Below are 19344 nucleotides of genomic sequence, written 5' to 3'. Positions count from 1 at the left end.
CAGGAGGCCCGTGCTGACAGTTATGACGCAAATAGAGCCCAGTCAGCCAATCATGCTGCAGTTGTGATCTCTGCAATCCCTACCTGTAGCACTCAGCCCCACACCACTCAGATCCAGAAGTTCTCTCCATTTCATCAATGAGCTGACCTTGAAACCAAAACAAGAGTATTTGAATCGTACTGTAGTTAATATACTGTAGTTATACTGTAATTAATATACTGTAGTTGATATACTGTAGTTATACTGTAATTAATATACTGTAGTTAATATACTGTAGTTAATATACTGTAGTTATACTGTAATTAATATACTGTAGTTAATATACTGTAGTTATACTGTAATTAATATACTGTAGTTGATATACTGTAGTTATACTGTAATTAATATACTGTAGTTGATATACTGTAGTTATACTGTAATTAATATACTGTAGTTAATATACTGTAGTTAATATACTGTAGTTATACTGTAATTAATATACTGTAGTTATACTGTAATTAATATACTGTAATTAATATACTGTAGTTATACTGTCATTAATATACTGTAGTTATACTGTAATTAATATACTGTAATTAATATACTGTAGTTACACTGTAATTAATATACTGTAATTAATATACTGTAGTTGATATACTGTAGTTATACTGTAATTAATATACTGTAGTTATACTGTAATTAATATACTGTAATTAATATACTGTAGTTGATATACTGTAGTTATACTGTAATTAATGTAGTTATACTGTAATTAATATACTGTAGTTATACTGTAATTAATATACTGTAATTAATATGCTGTAGTTGATATACTGTAGTTATACTGTAATTAATATACTGTAGTTATACTGTAATTAATATACTGTAATTAATATACTGTAGTTGATATACTGTAGTTATACTGTAATTAATGTAGTTATACTGTAATTAATATACTGTAGTTATACTGTAATTAATATACTGTAGTTAATATACTGTAGTTAATATACTGTAGTTATACTGTAATTAATATACTGTAGTTAATATACTGTATTTATACTGTAATTAAAATACTGTAATTAATATACTGTAGTTATACTGTCATTAATATACTGTAGTTATACTGTAATTAATATACTGTAATTAATATACTGTAGTTGATATACTGTAGTTGATATACTGTAGTTATACTGTAATTAATATACTGTAGTTAAACTGTAATTAATATACTGTAATTAATATACTGTAGTTGATATACTGTAGTTATACTGTAATTAATGTAGTTATACTGTAATTAATATACTGTAGTTATACTGTAATTAATATACTGTAATTAATATACTGTAGTTGATATACTGTAGTACATTACCTTGCTGGATCAAGTGCCAGTTGAACAATACGTTGGATGCAGTTAGAAATTGTAATGTTTTTTTTTTATTATTTGTATTATTTCCAAACCTTGTTGAGGGAACAATTGGATTTCAATACGTCATTGTGACACAAATGTTAAATGAAGAAAGGAAGGAAAGGTACAGTCCAGAGAGCACGGAAGGGAACGCGTAGTTAGAAGTCATCAATCATTTTCTGTGAAAACGGGAGCAGAGCAGCCTCTTCCTCTCCCTAAGTATTACAGTGTGGAGGTACAGGAACCCACAGATAAGGCTCCAAGACAATACAGCACATTAGTGAATAATGAGATGCAGATTGATGCTAATGAACGGTGGGGGAAAACACACACATCGCTAGATTGACTCTCCGTCCCCTCCTCCTCAAAATGTGTTTGTGTTATTGTGGCACTGGTTCGAGTCCAGTGAGTGTGTTTTGTTGGTTGTTTTATGTTTTTTTTGGTTTTATGGCATTTTTCTATGTTGTTGTTTAATTTTGCTTACCCAGAGCCAAAGCCTTAGTAGAAGAACAGCGCCTTTTGTCCCTAGGGTCCAGGTAAACACCTGTCTGACTCACAGACTGACTCTCTTTGGTCTTCGCTCGCCTTTTTCTGTTGCCTTTTTGGTTTCCTCCATCTTGGAAAATGCATACCAGGGAAATGGCGGCATCTTTCCCTTGCAGTGCGGTGCATTGTGTCATTATTATTATTATTATTATTATTCATTGATACCATATAACATGATCATACGGTTATGCCAGGAGTCTCGACTCTTTGCATGACTAACTAATCTAAAGGAAATATTTCAGAGAGACACCCTTCCATTGCCAGATCCTGTAGCCTACACTCAACAGCAACGACAAGCTCAAACATTATTTGTCACATGCGCTGAATACAACAAGTGTAGACCTTACTGTGAGATGTTTACTTACAAGCCCTTAACCAACAGTGCAGTTCAAGAAGAGTTAAGAAAATATTTACCAAATAAACAAGTCAAAAATAATAAAAAGTAACACAATAACATAACAATAACGAGGCTATATACAAGGGTACCGAGTCAATGTGTGGGGAACACGTTAGAGGTCATTTGTACATGTAGGTAGGGGTGAAGTGACTAGGCATTTGAAGTGACTGGCCACTTGATCAATTGTTCAGCAGTCTTATGGCTTGGGGATAGAAGCTGTTAAGGATCCTTTTGGTCCTAGACTTGGCGCCCTGGTACCGCTTGCGGTAGCAGAGAAAACATTCAAATACTTGGGTGACTGGAGACTCTGACAATTTTATGGTCTTTCCTCTGACACCGCCTATTATATAGGTCCTGGATTGCAGGAATCTTGGCCCCAGTGATGTACTGGGCCGCACGCACTTCCCTCTGTAGCACCTTACGGTCAGATGCTGACCGGTCAGATGCTGAGCAGTTGCCATACCAGGCGGTGAGGCAAATGGTCAGGATGCTCTCGATGGTGCAGCTATTAGAACTTTTTGAGGATATGAGGGCCCATGCCATGTCTCCTGAGGGGGAAAAGGTTTTGTTGTGCCCTCTTCACGACTGTCTTGGTGTGTTTGGACCATGATAGAGCGTTGGTGATGGAATTTCAAGGAACTTGAAACTCTCGACCCACTTCACTACAGCCCCGTTGATGTTAATGGGGGCCTGTTCGGCCCACCTTTTCTTGTAGTCCACGATCAGCTCCTTTGTCTTGCCCACATTGAGGGAGAGGTTGTTGTCCTGGCACCACACTGCCAGTTGTCTGACCCCCTCCCTATAGGCTGTCTCATCATTGTCGTGGACAGGCCTACCACTGTTGTGTCGTCTGAAAACTTGGGTGAACAGGGAGTACAGGAGGGGACTAAGTACACCCCCCTAAGGGGCCCCAGTGTTGAGGATCAGAGTGGCAGACATGTTGTTGCTTACCCTTACCACCTGAGGGCGGTCCATCAGGAAGTCCAGGATCCAGTTGCAGAGGGAGGTATTTAGTCCCAGGGTCCTTAGCTTAGTGATGAGCTATGGTGTTGAACGCTAAGCTCTAGTTAATGAACAGCATTCTCACATAGGTGTTGCTTTTGTCCAGGTGAGAAAGGGCAGTGTGAAGTGCGATTGAGATTGAGTCAACTGTGGATCTGTTGGGACGGTATGCGAATTGGAGTGGATCTAGGGTATCCGGGAGGATGCTGTTGACGTGAGCCAAGACTTTCAAAGCACTTCATGGCTACCGACGTAAGTGCTACGGGGTGGTAATCATTTAGGTAGGTTACCTTCACTTCCTTGGGCACAGGGACGGGTCTGCTTGAAACATGTAGGTATTACAGGCTCAGTCAGAGAGAGGTTGAAAATGTCAGTGAAGTCACATGTCAGTTGGTCCGCGCATGCTTTGAGTACACGTCCTGGTAATCCATCTGGCCCTGTGGCTTTGAATGTTGACCTGTTTAAAGGTCTTGCTCACATCGGCTACCGAGAGCGTTATCACACAGTCATCCAGAACAGCTGGTGCATTTAGCTCATCTGGTAGGCTTGCGTCACTGGGCAGCTCGTGTCTAGGTTTCCCTTTGTAGTCCGTAATAGTTTTGAATATGACATGCTGGTAAAAATTTGGTAAAACTGATTTAAGTTAGGCCTGCATTAAAGTCCCCGGCCACTAGGCGCGCCGCTTCTGGGTGAGCATTTTCTTGTTTGCTTATGACCTTATAGAGTTGGTTGAGAGAGGTCTTAGTGCCAGCATCGGTCTGTGGTGGTAAATAGACAGCTACAATTAATATAGATGAGAACTCTCTTGGTAGATAGCGTGGTCTACAACTTACCATAATGTACTCTACCTCAGGTGAGCAATACCTCGAGACTTCTTTAATATTAGACATCACGCAACAGCTGTTATTGACAAAAAGACACACCCCTCTGTTCTGTCGTTGCATGGAAAATCCCTCCAGCTCTATGTTATCCATGTCGTCGTTCAGCCATGATTCTGTGAAACATAAGATATTACAGTTCTTAATGTCCCGTTGGTAGGATAATCGTAATCGTAGGTCATCAATTGTGAGGGCAGTGGGAGTTTACTTGCTCGCCTACGGATTCTCAAAAGGCAGCCCGATCTGCATCCTCTTCCTCCGTCTTTTCTTCTCTCAAATAAAGGGGATCTGTTCCCGGGAGAGCTGTATATCTTTCTCGTAAGACTCGTTAAAGGAAAAAGCTTCTTCCAGTTCGTGGTGAGTAATCCCAGTTCTGATGTCCAGAAGTTATTTTCGGTCATAAGAGATGGTAGCAGCAACATTATGTACAAAATACAGTGGCAAGAAAAAGTATGTGAACCCTTTGGAATTACCTGGATTTCTGCATAAATTAGTCATAACATTTGATCTCATCTTCATCTTAGTCACAACAGTAGACAAACACAGTGAGCTTAAACTAATGACACACAAATTATTGTATTTTTCCCGTCTATATTGAATACATAATTTAAACATTCACAGTGCAGGTTGGACAAAATATGTGAACCCCTAGGCTAAGGACTTTTCCAAAAGTTAGTTGGAGTCAGGAGTCAATTAACCTGGAGTCAGGAGTCAGCTAACCTGGAGTCAGGAGTCAGCTAACCTGGAGTCAGGAGTCAGCTAACCTGGAGTCAGGAGTCAGCTAACCTGGAGTCAGGAGTCAGCTAACCTGGAGTCCAATCTATGAGACAAGATTGGAGATGTTGTTTAGAGCTGTCTTGCCCTATAAAAAACACTCAGAACATTTGAGTTTACTATTCACAAGAAGCAGTTCCTGATGTGAACCATGCCTCGAACACAGAAATCTCAGAAGACCTAAGATTAAGAGTTGTTGACTTGCATAAAGCTGGAAAGGGTTACAAAAGTATATTTTAAAGCCTTGATGTTCATCAGTCCACGGTAAGACAAATTGTCTATAAACGGAGAAAGTTCAGCACTGTTGCTACTCTCCCTAGGAGTGGCCGTACTGCAAAGATGACTGCAAGAGTACAGCGCAGAATGCTCAATGAGGTTAAGAAGAATCCTAGTGTCAGCTAAAGACTTACAGAAATCTCTGGAACATGCTAACATCTCTGTTGACGAGTCTACTATACGTAAAATACTAAACAAGAATGGTGTTCATGGGAGGACACCACAGAAGAAGACACTGCAAGTCTGAAGTTTGCAAAAGAGCACCTGGATGTTCCACAGCGCTTCTGGAAAAATGTTCTGTGGACAGATTAAACTAAAGTTGAGTTGCTTGTGTGGAGAAAAAAAAGGCACAGCACATCAACATCAAAACCTCATCCCAACTGTAAAGTATGGTGGGGGGAGCATCATGGTTTGGGGCTGCTTTGCTGCCTCAGGGCCTGGACAGCTTGCTATCATCGATAGAAAAATGAATTCCCAAGTTTATCAAGACATTTTTCAGGATAATAAGGCTATCTGTCCACCAATTGAAGCACAACAGAAGTTGGGTGATACAACGACCCAATACAGAGAAGTAAATTTACAACAGAATGGCTTCAACACAAGAAAATACGCCTTCTGGAGTGGCCCAGTCAGAGTCCTGACTTCAACCTGATTTAAAATGCTGTGGAATGACCTCGAGAGCCGTTCACACCAGACATCCTAAGAATATTGCTCAACTGAAACAGTTTTATAAAGAGGAATGGTCCAAAATTCCTCCTGACAGTTGTGCAGGTCTGATCCGCAACTACAGAAAACGTTTGGTTGAGTTTATTGCTGCCAAAGGAGGGTCAACCGCTAATTAAATCCAAGGGTTCACATACTTTTCCCACCCAAAACTGTGAATGTTTACACAGTGTGTTCAATAAAGACATGAAAACATGTAATTGTTTGTGTGTTTAGTTTAAGCAGACTGTGTTTGTCTTTTGTTGTGACTTTTTTTCAGACCAAATTGTATGACCAAATCCAGATAATTCCAAAGGGTTCACATACTTTTTCTTGCCACTGTAAGTTAAAAAATAAGTTACAAACAATGCAAAAAAATGAAGAAAATAGCACAGTTGGTTACGGGCATGTAAACGTCAGCCATACTCTTCAGCGCCATCTTAACATGTTAGCTGTCATGGGACTTTTGTACCTAGTCAGCTACAACAGTGCTCCACATTGGCAATTAAAGGAGGGTGTCTCCTTAAATGTTTTAGTAAAACTATTACATTTTGTGGGACAAATAAATGAGCTTATTTGTTCTGTGGAACATGAAACTAGACTGGACCCTCGTCCTCATTGGCTTGACTCCCTTAGGTCCTGAATAGGTTGCCATAACAACAGCGGTCAACAACTGCTAATCATGAACACAACGTTTGGTAAATATATATGTTTACATTTTTGAATGGCTGTAAGCTTCATGTTGCAGTTAAAGGTGGGCTAAGATAACTGTCCCTTATTTTAAAGCAGATTTAAAATAATGTTTTACAGTTTTAATACATAATTCACTTGAACTAAACAGACAAGGTGTCTATCTTACTGTGGGACCTTTTTGAGGAGTTGTTTTACTCTAGCTAGCTTGTTACAGGAGTGTGGAGTACTCATGTTATTTGGGAGATCATATTTCTATATTTGTCCCATCATGTCCTTGTCAAGTATCAGCTTAGCTTAGAACAAAATATATATATACAGTCTACTATATAGGAGTTTCTGGTATGATATGCACGGTTGGTTTCCTCATTTAAAGGTCGTGTGAGGTGTTGGCTATTCAACACCTATCTGTCAGATAAGGAGAGGGTGAGAATGGAAGTCTATAAATAGGTGTGTAGTGTACCCTTGGCTCAGCTCCTAGAGGTAGATCTATTAGCCTTCTGTAGAAGCGGTGTTATGCTCCACTTAACCAGGCCATACAATAATGTCAATGTAAATGATGTGGCCAACTGTACAGGAAATATAGGCAGTGTAATGTATTACATCAGGGGTATAATTTCAATTTCAACTTTTCAAGGTGAATCTGTCGCTTAAGGGTTGTACCATCAGTCATATGGGCAGTGCTGTAGTATGGTCCGAATTGCACGTACATCTTTTCCATAGGGGACTTCATTGTTGAGGAAGTCTTCCCAGTGCAAGCTGTTTGATCTGATTGACCTGCCTATGTTGTTTGACAATATCAGATCTCCTGACTGATCTTGTATGTGTTAAGTGCTTGCTGTTGCTTTGTATTGCTGCATGCATAAAGAAATGACTATGGAAGTCAATGCAATGATTTAAGACTCCTCCCATCATTATCTACATAAGTATGGGCAAGAGCTTAGAAGGCTTGGTTTTCCTCTAGTATTTAATTTAATTTTCTTGAAACAAATATTTCGCAATTTTTTTGAAAAATTGCGTTTTTTGAAACACAATTTTTCTGTAAATGTTCTTTTTTTCATTTTTTACTTCTAAGTGTTCTCTGTTATGTCCATACTTCGCTCTGACAAGTGTGAAGTGTCTTTGATGCCACTCATGACAGCGTGATTGATGTATATGTATATTTTAGCAATACACTGAGTATCTGACATTGCATTGCAGGGCTCTACAGTGCGACCATTTTACTAGCATATGCGCCTAATATTTTGCTATGCGTCCCGCAATTTTAATTTAGGAGCACTAGTACACCTACAAAAATGAAGGATTCTAGCTTTAATACTTTGTGTGTGCCTACATTTTTTAACTTAGGTGCACACGTGCTCCTTGTAAAAAAGGTCAGCTTAGAGGCCTGCATTGTGTTGTATGGTTCCAAATACAATTTCACACTCAGATCAGTAAGTGTTCATTTCAAAGCATGTTGGTCTAATTGTCATGTTGTAATGGTTTAGATACCAAGAGTTAGAATACTGTAGATATGAATACAGATACACATACTGTAGAATCCTTTCCACTCAAAAAACCTAGAAAATGTGGCTCGTGCAGCCGCAGGGTAAGATGTAGGTCATGGTAAGATATAGGTCATGGTAAGATGTAGGTCATGGTAAGATGTAGGTCATGGTAAGATGTAGGTCATGGTAAGATATAGGTCATGGTAAGATGTAGGTCATGGTAAGATGTAGGTCATGGTAAGATATAGGTCATGGTAAGATGTAGGTCATGATAAGATGTAGGTCATGGTAAGATATAGGTCATGGTAAGATGTAGGTCATGGTAAGATGTAGGTCATGGTAAGATATAGGTCATGGTAAGATATAGGTCATGCTACATACAGTACATATCTGCTTTGTGCACACTATTAAGATCATTTAGGCTCTCATTGTTCAACCTTTGCTACTTTGTTGTTGTTGATATGATCATATCATCTCCTTATTTCCGTATCTCAACAAACATGTATGCTTTTATTATCACCCCCCCGCTAAGCATGTGACCTGCTAATGCCTAATATGTAAACCAGGGGTGGCCACCCCTTCTCCAGGAGAGGTACTGGGTGTGCAGGCTTTAACTCCAGCGCTGCTCTAATCTGACACAATCCAGTGATTTGACTAATTAGCTGCTCACCATGCAGGACCTTGATTTGCTGTATCAGGTGTGTTTGTTAGTTAGTATAGAGCAGGGCTGGTGCCAAACCCTGTACACCCAGTAGCTCTCCAAGTGTAGGGTTATGAGGTCACCCTGATATAGAGCCCCCCCTCCCTCCCCACTGGCAGCCCAGTGACCATGTGACCCTGTTCTGTACCATCCATAGGTCAAACTGTGGTATGACAAAGTGGGCCATCAGCTAATAGTGACCATCCTGGGAGCCAAGGACCTGCCTTCTAGGGAAGATGGCCGCCCCAGGAACCCTTACGTCAAAATCTACTTCCTCCCTGACAGAAGGTAAGAGTAGAGACAGTAACTACAGAATGATCTAGCTCGCAGCATTTCACTTCATTCCATCTACAGCCATTGCTTAGTTGCTAGACCTATCCTCCAATATCCTAAAGTTGCCATTGGTTGAATGATACAGATTTGGGGCTCGCATGATAGTCTCACTGAATGTTGAATTTATGGTAAGAATGTCTTTGGTTTTATTTCCTTATAATTTTTTATTTCTGGTAATTGAATTTGGGGACATGTCACATTGCATTTAAACTGCTATCGTCACAAAGATCATCATGTGATCATCATTGACCTACACCTTCACTGCGCTCAGAGAACCCCTTCTCAGACACATGGAAGTAATGATAGAAAGTTGACCAGGGCTCCAACATGACGCTCCCTCCCCAGCTCATCCCATTGTCCTGTGCTGTGTTGACCTGTTCGGGAGTCTTTTCTACCATGGTTGTAAATAAAAACAGTTTGAATTATTGTTCCTCCAGCGACAAAAGCAAGAGGAGAACAAAAACGGTAAAGAAATCCTTAGAGCCCAAATGGAACCAGACCTTTATGTATTCTCCTGTGCACCGGCGGGAGTTCCGTGAGCGCATGTTGGAGATCACCCTGTGGGACCAGGCCAGGGTCAGGGAGGAGGAAAGCCAGTTCCTGGGAGAGGTAAGCCCATCCATCTCTTTTTTTCCCTCATAGTTTTCTATTGTTTTATGGACAGAGACAGTTAGAAGGTAGTTAGAAAGACAGGTACAGAGGGACACGGAGACAAGGGGCTGAGGCTATATTTGTAACAAGAGTCGGCAGCGCCACCACTTAACCAGACTCAGGCACTCATCCGTCTCTGATATAATACCAAACATACCCATCCAGTCAGGATTTGGACAGTAACTCTGATAGCTCAACTAATCCTACCAATAGGGTCAAGCTCTTGATAAAACCCTACATTCCATAGGAAGGATGACAGGCTACTGGGGGCTGATGTCATCGAACCATGATGTTTACTGTAACATCAGCACATACTCACATACTCTGTCCTCACTGCCAATAAGGTTGCAGAATTCTGGTAACTTTCCCAGAATTCCTAGGTCTTCCAGAAATCCTCCCGGTTGGGGGGAATAAGCAGGATATCCAGAATCTTCCAATCAGGATTGCTGGAAAACCTTATTTAAAAAATGATGTTGGGCCATGCCTGTGGAAGTCTTGATCTGCTCTGGAATCTGGAATGAGTCCATTTAGCAGTGGCTAGTGTGTTGAGGACTGTGAGTGTTTGTGTGTGTGTGTGTGCATGCACGCATGCTTGTTTGTGTGTGTGTGTGTAGTGATGCTGGTGTGTTTCTCCTTTAGATACTGATAGAGCTGGAGACAGCCCTGCTGGATGATGAACCTCACTGGTACAAGCTGCAGACCCACGACGTGTCCTCCATGCCCCTCCCCCGCGCCTCGCCCAACCCCCAGCGCAGACAGCTCCACGGAGAGAGCCCCACGAGGAGGCTACCCATACAGAGTAGGTTACCCCTCTGCCCTAACATCCATAACCTGTATACTAGTCTATACTAGAACTGTGTAGGAAAGCTCCTGTCTTTTTCGAACCCCAAACCTCAGGATAGGGAATGAGACATGAGTGTCGAACCAACCGTTCGTCTGATGATTTTGAAAAGCCAGTATGGTGGCTGGCAGGTGCCCTGTTACCGACTGTCTTTGCCTGTCTGCCAAAGCCTGAATGATTTATGAAGTATTTATTACTGTTAGTATGTTCATATGGTGTTTGTTTTCTTATCCCTCTCAACTCAACCTGATACTTACAGACAAGGGGCCGTATTCGTACAATTCAGGTAACGGCCCCCGTTTGTTGTTCCACACTGCTCTCTCCACTGAGCTCTCTCTCCACTGAGCTCTCTCTCCACTGAGCTCTCTCTCCACTGAGCTCTCTCTCCACTGAGCTCTCTCTCTCCACTGAGCTCTCTCTCCACTGAGCTCTCTCTCTCTCCACTGAGCTCTATCTCCACTGAGCTCTCTCTCCACTGAGCTCTCTCTCCACTGAGCTCTCTCTCCACTCAGTGTTGCTGTTCATACGAAGACTCTGTCTCTCCCCTCTGCTTCAGTCCTATTGTACTGTTCTCTACCTCCAAAGTGTTCTTTCACTCCACTCCTCCATTAGCTATCCCACAATTCCCTTTGATTCTCGCTATGCTCCCTCTCCGCTCCACCGCAGTCCTTAAACAAGATGGCCGCCTCATGGTCAGCCTCGGGCCCGGCAGGTTTCAGTTTCCCAGTCCAGATCCTGGTGATTTAGCTCTATCAGAAGAGCTCTGTCCACTCCCCTGTTTGTCATTTGAATATGTTGACCACTTGTTTTCTCAGTGCAATGCATTGTCTCATCTTCTGCCCTATGCCAACACTTTCCTTTTGAAAAACATTATGATAATTGTGCTGGTTTTTGCTCTTCTTCTCTTCTGCTTGTGTCTGTTGTATCTGTTGTGTCTGTGTTTGTTGTGTCTGTGTTGTCTGTGTCTGTGGTGTCTGTTGTGTCTGTGTCTGTTGTGTCTCTGTTGTGTCTGTATCTGCTGGGTGTGAACTTGTATTTGCACTTGACAGATTTCTAATGTATGTAACCTGCACATGTATTTCCAACGCTAAGGCTTGAGATTATTGACCGTGTCAACTGAGTTTGTGTGTGTGTGTTAGGTGAAAGAGCTGATCTCTCTAAAACAAGAGCGTTTAAACAGTTTCAGCCCATCTGAGACGAGAGAGAGAGAGAGAGAGAGAGAGAGAGAGAGAGAGAGAGAGAGAGAGAGAGAGAGAGAGAGAGAGAGAGAGAGAGAGAGAGAGAGAGAGAGAGAGAGAGCACTTGTCATTTCTGTAAAAGCCCAAGTGTCTCGTTGATTTAAGTTGACTGAACAGTGAAGAAGTCAGAAAAACAACCGAGTGCAGAGTGAGAGAGGGGACGACTCGGAATGAGGGAGGGAGTAGTTCTGAAAACGGTGGAGACGGTAGAATACCTCCCAGACTCCATCTTCAGATGTACATTGAATGATTGAAATGTCAAATCAAAGCGCCACCGTGAAAACATGGAAGCTATTGCCAATTAGGCTAGATGGAAAGGACCACACAATGTTGTTCCTATTGCCAATTAGGCTAGATGGAGAGGACTACACAATGTTGTTCCTATTGCCAATTAGGCTAGATGGAGAGGACCACACAATGTTGTTTACATCACATCCAACATCATGTCTCACACTAGCTATATGTTACAGTTGTTCTCTTTAAATTAGACTTTATATCACACTATATCTAAAATAGGCAGCTCCCACATTGGTGGGGAAAACCAGAAGAAGCAGACAGTATATTTCAGGAGAGTAAATGTAGGTCTTGGTTGCCTGTGTTGGTTATGAAGTGTGGTCAGTGATGCTCAATGTAAGGACGTGACTTTGAGATATAATACTGTTTAATAGTGTTCTCAAAATAAATAGTGTTCTATTTCTGTGTCTGCTGCTTTCCCTGACTATGTCCAGGACTGGGGCATTGATCTAGAGTCTAGAGACCAACTGGACAACACTGGTGACAGCTAGGCCACAGAGCCATGGTCTGACCAGGGGAAGAGGACAGACCCTGGAGTAAACTAACTTCTATCCTCCTCTGCTCTCCTTTCTCCATCTCTCCTCCAGGATCTCAGAGAATCAGTGACAGTGAGATCTCTGACTATGACTGTGAAGACGGTGTTGGGGTAGTGTCAGGTAAGATAGAGTCACACATGAATAGTAATCACTATAATGTAAATGCAGCTAACTCATGGGTTAACAGTATATGAACATACAAGCTACAAGTATGTCATGGTACTGTACTGGATCATGTGATGTTTTAAAAGAAGGTAGCTAGCTAAGATACTGCAGCAGCTCTACAAGGAGCAGTGAGTTTCTTCTCCTTCCCTCTGCGCTACTGTAGCTAGCTGCTCTCCTCGACACAGGCAGCAGGCGCCCACGCTAGTCTCAGCCTGCCGCTGCTGCACATTGAGAGGAAGAACTTTAGCAGGCAGCTGTGTGTGTGTGTGTGTGTGCGTGATAGATGAGGAGGAAACCCTCCCACCTCTGTAACATTCTCATCAGCCCCTCTCTCACTTCACAGCCTCCTCCCTCTCTATGCCCATAATATCCCTTCACTCAGTGGGAATACCCCTCTCCTCCCTCTCTCTCTCTATCTCTCTCTCTATCTCTCTCTCTCTCTCTCTCTCTCTCTCATCCCCCTCTCTCCTCTTTCCTCCACCCTTGTTTCCCAGAGATTTTTGCTAATCCCCTTTCCTCCTACCTTCTCCATATCAAACTACTGATACTATACTAAGGGAGAAGAGATGATAACTATTCACAGGAATAATAGATTGATTGTTTTTTTGAATTGGGATGTCACTGCTGTGGTTTTAACTAGGATAATGCAGTCATTCTTCTCTGCTGACTCTGTCCTGTTAATTCATATCTGAGCTTCTCTCCTCTATACACAGTATATATGCTTAACACACAGTTTCTAGTCATGTGCTTCTTGTCAAGAGAACCAATGAACTACATTTGGGTTGTGCACGTAAAGCAAGCTGATTGCAGAGCTGGGTGCTTAGTTACCCACCCCAGTGTTGGGCTGCTGATAGTTGGACTGCAGATGTTAGATAGTGAAATGTGATGTCAGGTGGAATTGGTTTAATATTTCTCTGTTTCCACTATAGTAAATATGTTTGACATTGTGTTATGCAGGACTTGATTGTGAATAATTTTAACATAATATTCATGCACATAATACTGTATATTTTTCTTATCAGGATTCCATTCTATGTATAATTTGAAGGAATTCAGTTTTTCGCATGAAGGAATTCAGGTTTCACAATGCAGCAAACTCACTTTCAAACATATTTGGAAGAGAAAATGTAATGATTTGGAGATAATTGATAGAAGTATCAAACTAAAGTGGCCGTGAAGGTTAACTTTTCCTCTCATATTTCATCATGTTGTGTGTTTCCTTGCTAATCCTACCTTTGATACACTGTTACGTTTAAGTCATTTTAATGTGCTATACACTCTATTGAATGTTAATCAACGTTAATGGCGCAAAGCATTGACCTTAACCATGCCTCCTGGCCATGGATGATTATTGAATAATGAACTCATTCAAGTTCGATGGACTAATCAGTCTAGCAGGGAAAAGTCATTATAATGTTTCTGATTTAAAAAAAAAAAGAAGCTATTTTCATGTTTAATGCAAAAATGTTAACCGCAATGACTTGAATCACATGAACATTGAGTTGAGACCAAGCCCTCATTTATTTGAATATAGAGAGCCTCAGCATTTTGAAAATTTGAAAGCCACCAACCATTATGCCACTGTGTGCAACTTCTGAAAAGTTTGAAAGAATCCTCTGAAAATAAATGTTGCCATAAATGTTGTTATTTGCAGCAGTGTGTATAGTCAATAGGGAGGAAAGGTTGTAGCCTGGTACCAGATCAGTTTGTGCTGCCTTGCCAACTAGACAAGACAGTACACATCTATCTGGGGCCAGGTTAGAGAGGCTGCGCTCAGAACGATGAGTCTGTCTCTGAATGACTTCTGACATCACCCTCTTTCTCTGTATCTCTGTTTCTCTCTCTTTCTCTCTGTTTCTGTCTCTCTCTGTTTCTCCCTCTGTTTCTGTCTCTCTCTGTTTCTCTCTTTCTGTTTCTCTCTTTCTGTTTCTCTCTCTGTTTCTCTCTCTGTTTCTCTCTGTTTCTCTCTTTCTGTTTCTCTCTGTTTCTCTCTTTCTGTTTCTCTCTCTCTCTTTCTGTTTCTCTGTTTCTCTCTCTGTTTCTCTCTGCCTCTCTCGTTCCCCCTTTCTCTCTGCCTCTCTCATTCCCCCTTTCTCTCTGTCTCTCTTTCTGTCTCTCTGTCTCTCCAGACTACCGGCAGAACGGCAGGGACCTTCATAGTTCCACGTTGTCTGTCCCAGAGCAGGCGATGTCATCCAACCACTGCTCACGGTCGGCAGACATGAACCGGGCGCGGTCGCGGTCCCCCAGCGTTCCCCCTCCACAGAGGTAACTCTCCCGCCTCACTTGTCCCCTGTCCAACCCAGCATCTCAAGTTGTATCCCTTCCTCAAAAACACCACACTGGGATCTGAGAACCCCAACTGATCAGAGGTTGTCCTTTAAGCGCCATCTCTGTGATAGTTGTCTTGATAGTAGAACGTTTAACCCATATAAACAATACTGGGATCTCACTCACACTGACAGTGGTTGCAGTAAGGTGAGTAGGTGCATCCCCGAGCCACTAGGGGACACTGTGGGGAGTTTGTACTGTGACTGTACCGTACTAGGGGGGTGATCCAGTGATTCTGTTGTATACAGCAGAAGTCTGGACCCCGGCTATGACATTGACCCCGCCTCGTCTCAGTACAGCTCCTCCAGTAGAGTGGACCGGCGCAGTGTGTCCGATGACCACCACTCACCTGACAGGTAGATACCCCTGTCTCACACAGCTTGACACAGCCTAACACAGCCCCACACAACCTCACACAGCCTCACACACCAGCTGCTGCAGACAACACAACCAACTAGGACTGACAGGGTTCCAACCCGGGTTGTCTGCGAGCCACAAGACTGTGTAACTGTTAGACCTCTGAGCTAAAGCCTAGGCATTTCCTAGGCATTTCCCTTTCCCCAACCTGTCCCTTTCCCCAACCTGTCCCTTTCCCCAACCTGTCTCTTTCCCCAACCTGTCTCTTTCCCCAACCTGTCTCTTTCCCCAACCTGTCTCTTTCCCCAACCTGTCTCTTTCCCCAACCTGTCCCTTTCCCCAACCTGTCCCTTTCCCCAACCTGTCTCTTTCCCCAACCTGTCTCTTTCCCCAACCTGTCTCTTTCCCTAACCTGTCTCTTTCCCCAACCTGTCCCTTTCCCCAACCTGTCTCTTTCCCCAACCTGTCTCTTTCCCCAACCTGTCTCTTTCCCCAACCTGTCTCTTTCCCCAACCTGTCTCTTTCCCCAACCTGTCTCTTTCCCCAACCTGTCTCTTTCCCCAACCTGTCTCTTTCCCCAACCTGTCCCTTTCCCCAAACTGTCCCTTTCCCCAACCTGTCTCTTTCCCCAACCTGTCCCTTTTCCAAGAACTCCAATGTCTTCTCTGATGTTCTGCATTAGGTGGATCTTTAACTAAACTCTTCTCTTCTTTGTGTTGAAATTGTGTTGCCTTATGAATACTGAGAGGGGATCATTAACTCCGGTGCTCAGATTCATTAGAATCAAAATGGAGGTATCCCAAATGGCACCTTATTCCCTATAAAAGTGTACTACTTTTCCTATAAAAGTGTACTACTTTTGAACATGGCCCATAGTTTCAAGTTTTATTAGTCATACAGGGATACTCATGGTATACACCGTCCAATGAAATGCTTAGGTTCCTTCTCAACAACACAACAACAATAAGAAATAATAAAAGATAAGAATAAGGCTCTGGTCAAAGGTAGTGCACTATGTAGGGAATAGGGTTCCATTTGGGATGCAGGCCATATAACTACATTTTAAACACAGACCAATTTACTGGAGGTTATAGTAGATCATTATAAATGGATAGATTCTAGTCACCGTATGACTAGAATGTCAATATACTGTAGATAGATTACAGTGACCATAGAACCAAACACATACCAATCACCCTTTAATGAGTGTAGTTATAGAGTTTAATAGCAGCTGTGAGAGGGAACTAAACTACATTATAAACTGGGTGGTTTTAGTCCTGAATGCTGATTGGCTGACAGCCATGGTGTATCAGACCGTATACCACAGGTATGACAAAACATGTATTTGTACTGCTCTAATTACGTTGGTAACAAGTTTATAATAGCAATAAGGTGCCTCAGGGGTTTGTGGTATATGGACAATATACCACGGCTAAGGGCTGTATCCAGGAACTCCATGTTGCATTGTGCATAAGAACAGCCTTTAGCTGTGGTATATTGTCTATATACCACACCTCCTCGGGCCTTATTGATTAAATATAACACCACTGTCTCTCCTACTGTTCCTCGTGCTGGAACCTTTTTCTGCATCCCAAATGGGATGCATTCACTGTAGAGTGTACTACCTTTCACCAGAGCCCTATGAGCCCTGGTCAAAAGTAGTGTAATATAGGGGATAGGGTGCCATTTGTGACATATCCTGTGTTTGTCTGGGGCCATGTGGTGTTGTGATGTTCCTTCCTCCTCCACACCTGAGACTATAGAAATAGAAGAAGAGTGGACAACCCCACTCAAGTCATTACCCATCAGTGTACTGTTAAATTGCTGTGGTCTGAGGGGCCTTCCCCATTCTAGTCATACTGTTTGTCCCGCAATAACACCAACACCAGCCCAGCGCCTCAGACATACAGCTCAGCCTTGGCACAGTTCTCTTCTCCTTACTTACCTCCTCAAGGCATCCAATTAAGTTTATTTGATATTTCTGAGGCGAGGATGGCTGAGGCAGCCTAAATCAGGGCCAGACACAGGAAATGCACTTATCTTGATTGTGTGTGACAGACAGTTGCTCACTAAGACTGAATTTCAGCTTCCCCTTAATCAACTACTGCTGTTATTTATTGAAAACAGGAGGAAACAGGAAATGAGTCATGATGTGCATACCAAATGGCACCCTATTCCCTATAAAGTGCACTACTTTTGACCAGAGCCCTATAGGCCTGGTCAAAAGTAGTGCACTATAAAGGAAATAGGATGCCATTTGGGATGCCCCCATAGAGAATTTGGAAATGACCCCAGTCTACCTCTAAATAATAGTAATACTTTCTTACATCATTATTTTGGGGAATTTACATTTTTTAGAGGTTGTTTATATTGCCTATGTGTTATTTTGTTTTGAAATCCAACAACATATTCATTGTTGGTGTAACAGCAGCATGTGTGTTACAGTACCAAACAGTAAATTAGGAGCGCTTCATCATGCATCTCAATGGGTTTTCTAACCTGAGGAAGGACTGCACCAATATCCTCTCCTCTTCCATGGCTGTACTCCTCCCTTCTCTCCTCCAACACTGCACATCTCTCTCTCGCTCTCTCTCTCTCTCGCTCTCTCTCTCTCTGTGTCTCTCTCTTTCTCTCTCTGTGTGTCTCTGTGTCTCTCTCTCTCTCTCTGTGTCTCTCTCTCTTTTTTTCTCTCTCTCTGTGTCTCTCTTTTTCTCTCTCTCTGTGTCTCTCTCTTTCTCTCTCTCTCTGTGTCTCTCTCTTTTTCTCTCTCTCTCTGTGTCTCTCTCTTTCTCTCTTTCTCTCTCTCTCTGTCTCTCTCTCTCTGTGTCTCTCTCTCTTTCTCTCTTGCTATCTCTCTCTGTCTCTCTCTATCTCTCTCTGTCTCTCTCTCTCTGTGTGTCTCTCACTCTCTCTCTCTCTCTCTCTCCCTGTGTCTCTCTCTCTCCCTGTGTCTCTCTCTCTCCCTGTGTCTCTCTCTCTCCCTATGTCTCTCTTTCTCTCTCTGTCTCTCTCTCTGTGTCTCTCTCTCTGTCTCTCTCTCTGTGTGTCTCTCTCTCTGTGTCTCTCTCGCTATCTCTCAATCCCTGTCTCTCTCCCTGTCTCTCTCTCTCTCTCTCTCTCTCTCTCTCTCTGTCTCTCTCTCTCTCTCTGTCTCTCTCTGTGTCTCTCTCTCTGTCTCTCTCTCTGTGTGTCTCTCTCTCTGTGTCTCTCTCGCTATCTCTCAATCCCTGTGTCTCTCTCCCTGTCTCTCTCTCTCTCTCTCTCTCTCTCTCTGTCTCTCTCTCTCTGTCTCTCTCTCTCTCTGTGTGTCTCTCTCTCTGTGTCTCTCTCGCTATCTCTCTCTCTCCCTGTGTGTCTCTCTCTCCCTGTGTCTCTCTCTCTCGCGATCTCTCTCTCTTTCTCGCTATCTCTCTCTCTCTCCCTGTGTCTCCCTGTGTTCTCCCTCCCCATTCAGCCACATCCAACCATGTCTCTGTTTTCTCCCTTCATGTCTCGCAGCCATTTTCTCACCCTACCTCGATCCAGACGCTGTCAACCTAGTGATGATCATCAGAAGGAACCCAGGTAGACTCTTACCTGACAGTGCATGTTCCTCCCTCCATCACACCCTCCACTCCGCCCCCTGTCTGTCTATAGGAAGCTGCTGGCCTATGAAGCTTCAAGCCTGTGTTGGTTTAATGTCAATGAACCTATCCACTTCACAATCCAAGCCAATGCCATTGACGACACAATGTGTGGTGTGTTGTGGGCAGCCAGGTATAT

At 42.7% G+C, this 19344-nt stretch overlaps 1 protein-coding gene across 12 annotated transcripts in view; it reads left to right on the top strand.

Moving 5' to 3' along the window:
- Nucleotides 1–19344, top strand: part of LOC110485663 (regulating synaptic membrane exocytosis protein 2) — a 216587-nt gene that overhangs the window by 128888 nt on the left and 68355 nt on the right. For 6 of the 12 annotated variants that reach the window (XM_036944190.1, XM_036944174.1, XM_036944201.1 and 3 more), the window contains 7 exons: nucleotides 8994–9124; nucleotides 9607–9778; nucleotides 10460–10619; nucleotides 12781–12849; nucleotides 15024–15162; nucleotides 15474–15581; nucleotides 19081–19146. In XM_036944190.1, coding sequence (XP_036800085.1) covers nucleotides 8994–9124; nucleotides 9607–9778; nucleotides 10460–10619; nucleotides 12781–12849; nucleotides 15024–15162; nucleotides 15474–15581; nucleotides 19081–19146 — 845 coding nt within the window. Of the gene's footprint in view, nucleotides 1–1872; nucleotides 1921–8993; nucleotides 9125–9585; nucleotides 9779–10459; nucleotides 10620–10920; nucleotides 10948–12780; nucleotides 12850–15023; nucleotides 15163–15473; nucleotides 15582–19080; nucleotides 19147–19344 lie in introns of all 12 variants that reach the window. The other 6 variants (XM_036944163.1, XM_036944154.1, XM_036944152.1 and 3 more) reach the window with 5 other exon arrangements.

This window comes from Oncorhynchus mykiss, chromosome 2 (genome assembly GCF_013265735.2).
Source record: "Oncorhynchus mykiss isolate Arlee chromosome 2, USDA_OmykA_1.1, whole genome shotgun sequence".
NCBI classification, from domain to species: Eukaryota; Metazoa; Chordata; class Actinopteri; order Salmoniformes; family Salmonidae; genus Oncorhynchus; species Oncorhynchus mykiss.
The sequence above is the reverse complement of the archived record's forward strand: the minus strand, read 5'-3'. Positions and strand labels throughout refer to the sequence as shown.